The 10,829-nt window shown below is 39.1% G+C and overlaps 1 protein-coding gene across 2 annotated transcripts in view; it reads left to right on the top strand.

Annotated features, from left to right (window-relative positions):
- LOC131682072 (serine-rich adhesin for platelets) overlaps positions 1-9,515 on the top strand; it is a 51,802-nt gene extending 42,287 nt beyond the window's left edge. For both annotated transcript variants that reach the window (XM_058963263.1, XM_058963262.1), the window contains one exon: positions 8,558-9,515. In XM_058963263.1, coding sequence (XP_058819246.1) covers positions 8,558-8,613 — 56 coding nt within the window. In that variant the 3' untranslated portion in view covers positions 8,614-9,515. The remainder of the gene's footprint in view (positions 1-8,557) is intronic.
- The last annotated feature ends 1,314 nt before the right edge of the window (positions 9,516-10,829 follow it).

Genomic DNA, 10,829 nt, shown 5'->3' with positions numbered 1-10,829 from the left:
TCAACCATTCAAGAGAAAATAACTATCAAACTGTCCAATTCCAACTAAAAGTTAAAAGAAAATTGCCAAATGGCTCATAGCCTGAGACAGTTTTTTTTAGAGGTGTGCGCCGATGCATTTTTAATCGGCGGCGGCGTAAGCGACATATTTGGCCGGCGGCGGCGGCGTTGGCGGCGTCACGCCGTTGGACTCTATCGGCGGCGGCGCGCCGGCGTGTGTCGGCGTAACAAATATTGACACCTATGTAACTAAAAAAATCTTGGCAGTACAATTCCTTTCCCGAATTTTCGGGTTCTATTGTATGAGGCACATACAAACAGACGTTACAGCTTGAAGAAAATTCTAAAAAAAATCATCGCCCACAATGTACTAGCGACATCTGTTGAACACATTGCACAAAATGTAATTCTCGCAACCACATCAAATTTTTTTAACTGTTGCTCTAATAGTGCCCACCCTGCTTGCGAAATGCAAGATAATAAATGAAAGGTGGAACTATTTTTACAGTAGTAAAATTTGAAGAACGAAATAGAAAGATTGTCGATGTCGCATACTACGACTTCGCATGAAATAATGATTGCAATTGACAAATTTTAAGAATGCAGAGTAACGACTGTATTTCAATGACCCATAATAAATATTTATTGTTCTATATTTGGGAAATTAAGCAACGGTAAAACAGTTTTTGTTTTGTTTGAGGAAATTAATTCTTGTTGTCGTTTCATTGTTTTTTGTTTCAATTTAGTCTTCTTTACCGTCGCTCCCGTAGATACCAGGTATCCTAACAGGAGGCGTTATTAATGGCGTTACTGCGCAGAAATATCACTTTTAATTATCCTGTAAGGACACCTTTCACGGTAGACACATCCCAGTTAAGCTCAGCCGGAAATGAACCGGAATCCTGGCTGGTTCCAGTTCGTATTCCTGCTACAGTGACACATCCGATTCTAGTTAGAATCGGTTGTGCCACTGGATCCCGTGTACGAACTGGAACAAGCCAGATTTCCAGTTCAATTTCGGCTGAACTTTGCTGGGATTACTTCATTTTACAGGCTGGCGTTTACTTTTACTTCTTGTAAGTACCAAATGTCCGCGATGATAAGGCATATTCGATTCCATGGCACTACATTTTCTTTCAACGTAAGATTTGCTTATATCTTGAATGCAAAGTATGCTCGATGTGCTGGAATCATACAGATCTGCACCCTGACGAAACCTAAATATACAGTTATTATCATTCATAATAATTCCACGACTTGATGTTTCAGCTCCTGTTGGGTTGAAGCTGATCATTAAATAAGTCTGATTGAAAATGGTCTGAGCGTATCTCTAGTTTTCGTTGCACCTGCACACCGCAAATTTCTCCAGCAGTTCCGGGGATCTTCAAATTCTAATCCATTGCATACATCTATTCAGATTCGATACACCGAATCAATTAATTTACTAACATCCTATTATGTGCTTACTCACAGATCGGCATCGTGTTGTATGGGTGCAGAAACTAAGTAACGCATTTAGCTCTGTGTCAAAATCTTTTCACTAACGCCACGCTCGCTGATATTGCGCATTTTTGTAATTTAAATCGACCGTTTTACCTACGAGTGATGAAAATTCATCTCGTGTTACATCCTCTTTGTCTGTGATACCGGGCTGATGCAACTGCCACTGAAAATCTTTCTTGAGTGGGGCTAGATGACACGATTAATAATTTATGCGACCAGAAATCTTACCCTCTGCATCGCCACATCAGTGCATCAACGTCGCTAAAAGTCAAGATCGCTCTGCCCAACTATTCTTCAAGAAAAAAATTTCAAAATAGGTCACGATTCAATCAATGATAAATAAACCTCGCATTGAAAATAATTTTTGTGTTTTTACAAAACTAGTTCACGCAAAAAAAAAGATTCCATTATACTCAAATGTTTAGTAGGTGGTTGTACCTGAATATGTTTAATATTTTTATGATTCTAGTTCATAACTTGATGCTACATTGATTTATATTAGCTTTATTGACTGAAGAAGTAAAGAATTGAACGATTGTGCAACGATTTTCGTAAATTCTCGTCGTGTTATCGTGATATTTTAGTCTTGAGCTTACCGTCGGATTTTTTACACAGAGTCACGTGTCTTATAGTTTTCTTAATTATTTCACGGACATGAATTGTGGCTAGGTAATGTATTTTTGGTGCTTAGCGCAGTTTCATTTAATTTCGAAAATTACACTGAATCTTAACAAAAGAATAACAGGGTTACAGGCAGGGATGTCATTATGCCAGATTTATCTGGCACAGCCAGAGGTTTTGGCAGCTTCCAGACAAAAAGACAAATCTCTAATTCTGTCAGATTTTTAAGTTTTGGAAGCGGTTACATACACATTTTGGAAATTTGGGTAAACATGTCCCAAATTTTACAAAAATCGATTGATGCACATTCTACGAAAACTAAAATATATGCCAAATTTCGATGACTATGAGGTCGCTGTCAATTGCCAGATTTTGCCAGATATTTTTAATTGAACTGCCAGATTTTCTTTGAAAAATAGTGGCAACCCTGGTTACAGGTCCTAGTAGTTTCCTTGTAATACTCGCGCCTATGAGACTGGTTGCTAGCAGTTGTACACAATAGCTCACATAGAAATTTCAAAACCAAAGAGTAGAGCGAATAATCCATGAATAATAGTCTGAATTCTTTGTAATTGTTTACGTAAGTATATTAAGATTATGTGAAAGATTTATTACTTTATGAACTATATCATGAACAGTTTCACGAGCTCGACTGGTGAATCATGTCTAACCTATAAGGAATCAACTAGATCTTGAAAGTGGATGTGTTTTTTTTTAATTTGTGGACCATTTCACGAATGGTGAATTGTAACTTATATGCTCGCAATCATAACCAGTTGACAAAGCAAGAATGGATTCATGAATTATATTCCGAGTGTCGTGTAATGATTTTCTAGAAAATATCAAGACTTTGTTAACTTAGTGATCTAATTCACAACCACTAATACCAAATAAAGATCAATATGTGATAAATCATGAATCAGTTAACGTCGTATATTCGGACCATAGACAATGTTCATAGATTTGTGGATAAAATTATGAGCTAATGATTTTCGAGTTCGCGAATTGTCGGCGTGAGAAAACAGCGTCGGCGGCGCGCCGCCGGTCTACCTTTCGGCGTCGGCGTTTGTTGAAATTTACCGGCGGCGGCGGCGTGGCGCGGCGGCGCACAGGTCTAGTTTTTTTTCAAACCAAGGGGGGCGTCTGGTGCAGTGGGTAAAAAAATCGATTTTTTATTCGCTTAATTGTTAGTATTGAACCTCTGGAATAGTCTCGCGCAATCTCGAAGGCCATGTGTTCCTTGTGCGCATTTGTTGTCACGCTCGCAGATCGGTTGTTCCCCGAAACCGCATTTTTTTTCAAATTGGCCGACACGATAATTCAACAACTATTCAATAGAGATTTTTTTATGCGAATTCATAAATATGGAATTGTACACTCTGGAGAATGGCTTTCTGGAGAATTGCACACACTCTTTAAATCTCGTAACATTCGGCCTAATACCCTTTCGACCTAATGATTCATTCGGTCTAATAGTTTTCGACCTTATGACTCATTCGGCTTAATGGCATTCACTGTATCGATTTTGTTGGCTATTTTCGGCAAATTTAAGACTAAGAGAAACGAAAGCAATGATGCTAGCAGAAAGGAAAAGGAATGATCGCGTGGTCGTTCTAGGCGAGGATTTGTGAAGAATTTTTTGCCGGCGTCAGCGGTAAAACATGATGATGAGTTATGTTCAATGACCATGCGGTAGACTTGGGTGACACGCCCAACTCCTACTTAGCAGAAACCAAAGGATTCTTCACATTTCCTTACAATCATGTCCATATCAGCCTGATACAGTAGAACCTTACGCCAATTAAAACATGATAACTAATGGCATTTTGTCTTATGATTCATTCGGGCTAATGGTGTTCGGCATAATGACCCGACACATACCCATCTTAGTTGTTTCTTCCGGGAGCACGTTGCATAGCATAAGTTCGTTTGGCATAAGTTCATTTGCCATTAGTTCATTTAGCATAAGTTCGTTTGGCATAATGTTCATTTAGCATAACAGCAAGTGACACATGTCTTGGTTTGGTTGGCTTAATGCTCATTTGGCATAGTTTGAAATACACATTCAATTCTGTTATATCGGGCGTTCTAATGAGGCTTTGTGCCGCTTCGGATCCTTGATCTCGGTTATGCGACAAGGCATAAGTTTGAATAAACCGGGCAAATGTGCAGATCAACAGCTTACTTTCGAGGACTATTTGGTATACAGATTCAAAGAAATGCTCATGTTGAAGGGGAGGGGGGAGGCTTCTCTAATCTTTCGGCCATCCTAAAAAAAATGATTTGGTATTCTTAGTATGTAAAACAAACATAAAGATGTGACGCACACTAAAATACTGTCAAGCCTATTTTCCATTGGAATGTCTGCTTTAAAGATATCACCAATCATAAATGAGTTTTTTGATATTTAGAAATAATTTAAAATTTTGGTATGTTACAACTAAGTCGCAGAGAACAGACATCCAGGTTCGAACAAACAAGTTTAAAATACTTGTTTTGCCATTTGAACAAATGTCCGCTAAAAGTTTACGGCCACCTTGGGATATCCCAATATACTTATGACGGCCACTTAGACATCAATTGTGTTGTCCGCAGTAGTTTTAGTAAAACTCACGAAGTAAACGGAATAACGACAGAACCACCTCTGGTGGTAACATCACAATTATTATTGGATGTGCCGAAAATTTTGTATTCAATTTTTGCGCTTGAGATGGACGTCTGTTCTCTGGGCCTATATTGATGTTGCTTCTCAATTTTGCGCGATTCAGAGGGAACTTGGCCTTAGTCCCACTGATCTGTCACCTATATTCGTTATGAAATATTGTTTGTTTGGGAGCCATGCATAAACAATGTTTCGCAGAGAAAAATTAGTCTAAAATGCACTTCCCCTCCAAGCATGTTGCAAATTGTTGTTGGTTTTATTATCCCCGCTTTTCCCTAACTGTCAATACGCGACATCATTTATGAACGGCACCTTGGTGATATCTTTATAGCAGACAATCCAATAAAAAATAGGATCGACAGTATTATAGTGTGCATCACATCTTTATGTTTGTTATGCATACTAAAAATGCCAAATCATGTTTTGTGATGGCTGAAAGATTAGAGCAGCAAACCTCTCCCCTCCCCCTCAACATGAGCATTTATTTGAATTTGTATACCAAATAGCCCTCGCAAGTAAACTTTTGATCTGCTCTTTTGCTCGGTTTCCTCAAACTTATGGGTAGATTTCTTCTTTCAAGCATGAATTGTTCTTTGAATCTACCAAAAAGTTCTTGCCTTTGTCGCATAACCGTGACCAAGGATCCGAAGTGGCACAAAGCCTCATTAGACGTCAACGTCCAATATAGCATAATTGAATGTGTATTTCAAACTATGCCAAATTAACTGGCCTCATCCCAGGGTACTCCGGTAACCTGGTTTCTCCGGAAAAGAGGACACCTTTCAACCGGTTTTAAAACCCGTCTTGCGGCATGCCAAACTTGATGATTTTGCAAAACAATTGCACCAGAGAACATTTTGAAGGTTTTTTTTGTCAATTTAGCCACAACCCAGGATATTCTGGGAACCTGGTTCCTCCGGTAAAAAGGATACGGCCAAAGGGACACTTTTTGATCGGTTATAAAACCCACCTTGCGGCATGTAAAACTTCATGATTTTACAAAACAAGTGCACTGGAGGACATTTTGAAGGTTTTTTGGTCGAATTGATCACACTCCAGGGTATTCCGGGAACCTGGTCCCTCCAACAAAAAGGACACTTTTCGACTGGTTATAAAACCCACCTTGCGGTATGTCAAACTTCATAATTTTACAAAACAAGTGCACTAGAGACATTTTGAGGGTTTTTTGGTCGAATTGACCACACTCCAGGGTATTCCGGGAACCTGGTTCCTCCGGCATCTTGCTGCATGTCAAACTTCATGATTTTGCAAAACAAGTACAGTGAACATTGCGAGTTTTTTGGTTGAATTGGAGACACCCCAGGGTATTCCGGGAACCTGGTTCCTCCGACAAAGAAGACACTATTTAACTGATATAAAACCCGTATTGTGGCATGTCAAACTTCACGATTTTGTAAAACAAGTACAGTGGAGAACGATTTGAGGGTTTCTGGTTGAACTGACCACATCCCAGGGTATTCCGGGAACCTGGTTCCTTCGTCAAAAAAGGACATTTTTCGACAGGTATAAAACCCGTCTTGCGGCATGTGAAACTTCAAGATTATGCAAAACAAGTACAGAGGAGAAGGATTTGAGGGTTTTTGGTTGAATTGGCTACACCTCAGGGTATTCCGGGAACCTGTTTCCTCCGTCTATAACCAATTGAAAATGCACTTTTTGCAGGAGGAACTAGGTTCCCGGAATACACTGGGATGTGCCCATTTCGACCAGAATCCCTCAAATTGTTCTTCACTGTACTTGTTTTACAAAATCGTGAAGTTTGACTTACAACAAGACGCGTATAATAATCGGTCGAAAAATGTCTTTGTTGACGGAGGAACCAGGTTCCCGGAATATACTGGGGTGTCTCCAATTCGATCAAAAAACCTCAAAATATTCTCCACTGTACTTGTTTTGCAAAATCATGAAGCTCGACATGCCGCAAGGTGGGTTTTATAACCGGACGAAAAGTGTCCCTTTGGCTGGAGGAACCAGGTTCCCAGAACGTCCTGGGGTGACCAAATCGACCAAAAAACCTTCAAAATGTCCTGCAGTAAACTTGTTTTGCAAAATCATGAAGTTTAACATGCCGGAAGACGGGTTTTATAACCAATTGAAAAGTGTCTTCCGGAGGAACCAGGTTCCCGGAACACCCTGTGATGTTGTTGTTAATTCGATCAAAAAACCCTCAGAATGTCCTCCAGTTCACTTGTTTTGTAAAATCATCAAGTGTGACATGCCACAAGGTGGGTTTTATAACCGGTCGAAAAGTGTCCAGGAGGAGGAACCAGGTTCCCAGAATATCCTGGAGTGTGGCCAAATCGACCAAAAAACCTTCAAAATGTCCTCCAGTGAATTTGTTTTGCAAAATCATGAAATTTAAAATGCCGCACGACGGGTTTTATAACTAGTTGAAAAGTGTCCTCTTTTTCGGAGGAACCAGGTTCCCGGAGTTCCTTGGGGTGTGGCCATTTCGACCAAAAACTCTCAGAATGGTTTCCAATGCATTTGATTTACAAAATCATTAAGTTTTATTTGTCGCAAGTCGGGTTTGAAAAATGGTATGAATGTTTTTTGTTTTTCGGAAAGGGGGGTAACTTCAGTACTTCCAACACTATATACGGAACTACGGTCATTTACGGAAAGATGGTCTTAGTTCCTAAAACTAGACAAATTTTTGATCGTTTCTAAAAAATCACATCAAGTTTGGTTAGAACGCGGCTGAGTACCATTATTTCGAAATTAAATATTTCAATGAAATTGGGGTTGGAGACGTAAGAGTTAACTTTTTTATCAGTGATGAGAGGTTTACGTCTTTGCTGGAACCTTCTTGCAACGAATAACCCGCAGAGAATTTCGGACAACACTGCAGTGGCGTTCACTCTTCTCGTCCGATATGGCGGAGAGCAATGCTCGGTCGGCTTATCAATCGAGACTGGCTTGTCCTCTTGGCTTCTGTGCGGTTAGCCGGAAGTGAAAGTCTTCACCCATCTAAAGCAGCACAACTGTTTACTAACTCAAAAATGTGAGTTCATCAAGCTAAATATGTCGGAACATAACAGGGGTGAATGTGAGTCAATTTGGTAATTTTCATTGATACCCTGACGAGTTACTGATGGAATGAAAAAGTTTATACTTGTTTTTTTTCAACTCAGTCAAAATGTCAAAAAATCATTTTGATTCATATTTCTGTCTGATTCAGCCTATACTCAGGCTTTTTTGCGGCCTATCCTAGAATTGTAACAAAAGTAAATGATCCTATAAGCATAAGGTTACCTTACGTTGCATTTGATTTTATATTATGTCCGAGTGAATGTGGTATTCCGGTGAACGACATTCGGGAATGCGGTCTATTCGGGTTTATCGCATTCAGGTAAATGGTTCATTCTAGTTATGATATTTCGGGTACATGATCCATTTGAGTAAGTGGTCCATTTGGCTAAATAGTTTGCGTTCGAACGTCATTCGGGTAAATGATTTTTGGGCGCAATGACATTCGGGTGAATGTAATAGAACCCCTAAAATTATTGCACGCAAATTCGATGCTGAATGTTAATATATACACGACTCATAATTGTGCCAAATGACCATTATGCAAAATGAACATTCCAATCGAAAGCATGTGTCACTTGCTGTTATGCCAAATGAATTTATGCCAAACAACGTGCTCTCGTGTCTTCCGAATATTATACAGGCGTAAACATACATTTTTTTTTAATAATGACCCGTTCATGATGTTGGTCGTAGTTTAACAATCTAATCTTCTTCCTAGGACTTGAATCTACCACCGAGGGCCGACGAAGAAGGGTGTCCCGCGATAGTAAGTGACCAATCGCTTGCGCCTCAGTCGAGAGTAGCTGCAGTAACACCATCACCGATACCGCTGGAAGCCTTGGTCTTCGTCGCAGCATCCGTCAGCTATACGATTCGCACCAACGACAAAAACACCGTTTCCTCTATTCGCACTTCTTTGAGCATTCGGACGATGAAAACTACGATGACAAGGAAGAGCAAAATGACGGCGATTATGAAGCTGAGCTCAATGACCACAAGAAAAATGTCGTAGATTTTATGGCTGAAGTGGATCGCACAATAGCGGATAATAATAAGGACAGCGACAGTGACGATCCACTAATTAATGAGGAGGTTGATCCTCTCTCAACAAACGGATCCGATCCGGTTCCGCTCGGTACGGCATCCGGTGTAAGCAGCAATAACGACAGAGCGGCAGTTGAGGCGCAGTACAATGGTAGGCCTACTCGATCAAAACATACGACCGCTAGTGATACCGGTGTGAGTAGCGGGGCCGCTGGGACACATGATGATGACGATTCCTATGCCAGTGAAATCATCCTCACGACCAACAGTGATTGCAGTCTGGACGAGTTTGTATCGTCAGATGACGACAGCAATGTGGAAATATCTGTGGTAACTATATCTCTGTACTGATGATCAGGATAAATTTCTTCTTTGTGTGTCTCTTAACGAGTTGCAACTGCGTTGAGAAATAGTTTATTTGCTATTTTTATGGGACAAGTAAACTGAACGTCTGTAAAGTGTCTTATTGTGCAACAAATTGGTTTAATTGTAAGATCCGGAATACAATATTCTAATCGAACCAAACAAGACCACACGCTATAGTGATGCGAATTATACAAATTAAATTGTGGAATATTTTATGGAAAATAACATTCAATCCTGTATTTGATAATATATTTTATATTGAGTAACGAAGTTCTTTTTTTTTGGTAAGGTTGGTTGCGTTGATTGTACTGACCATTTCCAACCTTCGAATATTTGTTCAAGTCCTAGTCACCATGTTGAGTATTATGAGCAAATCGAGTTCTGTTGGTTTGTATTGAACATTGTTGGAAGCCTGTGAAATACTTTGTTTGTAAATAGGAAAGGACGTTTAACCAGTTACAAAGCATTGTGACAAATCCCATTCCCACTCCCCTGATATAGAGTATCTACTGTCAAAAATATTGCCTGCTTGACTTCAATTATAATATATTTCGTTTAAGGTGTACGCTACAAGCTTTTTATTTGAATGATCTTGGAGTCTGACTTAACTTTTTTCACCAAAAAGTTCTTTCCAGTATAACTTAGGCTGAGGTCCATCGGCGTAATTTTAAAGAGTTTATCAGTGGTAAATAAACAACCAGTGTAAAACCCGGTTTGAGAATTATATTTCTTACGCAGCTACTTCGGTGTAGTTACATTCAATACTGAAATTCGGCCCTAATCAGAAAAATCCGTTTTTACGCTGTAGTTTCCTTGTCCGATTCTGATATCGGGATACCATATTCTGAATTATACAATGGAAGTTTGTAGCCAACTTTTACATTCCTATTGAATAAAAAGGGTTTTACAAAGCATGATCTGCTCTTTTTCATATTACAGAAAAAAACTACTTTCACGGCACGTAAAATTTAGCTTCATGCAAACCACTCGAAGAATGAAGTTAAGTGTGATTTATTTTTTACTTGTAGAAAACGAAGCTTACATTTTTGTTCTTCGTGCAAAAATTGCTATGATCTCACTTAATTTGAAAAAAAGGATTAACCTAGAACTTTTTTCAGAACATTGTTCATGGTTACGTAGCTTGTCCATTATAACATGTTCTAATAAATGTCAGTGCGTCAAATATTGGTGGGATCGTAGTAGTAGCCTACCATGTACGCTAAGTATCGGCTGCGAAGGATATTGAAACAGATGTTCAAAGTTTCGCAATGGGATTGTAGTACCAAGATTTCGCTTTGCTGATAAATAATCTTATCATGTTGTAATCTTTATCCGTTTTTACAATATGTTTTCGTCTTTAAAAAAAATAAATTTGTTGTTCCGTATCAATCTCAATTATATTTTGTTATTGTTTTGATCGGCTACCACTAAAGAACGAACAGAAACTCTTGAACTTCTTGTTTGTCTTTTTAATGTTGCGTCACCTATTGGAAATGAGTTTAACCATATTCTATTTTTCATTGCATCAATTGAGGAAATGGCACCCTCGATCTCGGTGTTCTTTTGATTTAATTCATACT

The sequence above is a fragment of the Topomyia yanbarensis genome, chromosome 2, assembly GCF_030247195.1.
Source record: "Topomyia yanbarensis strain Yona2022 chromosome 2, ASM3024719v1, whole genome shotgun sequence".
Lineage (NCBI taxonomy): Eukaryota > Metazoa > Arthropoda > Insecta > Diptera > Culicidae > Topomyia > Topomyia yanbarensis.
Note: the sequence above shows the minus strand (reverse complement) of the source record. Positions and strands in the feature narration are given on the sequence as shown.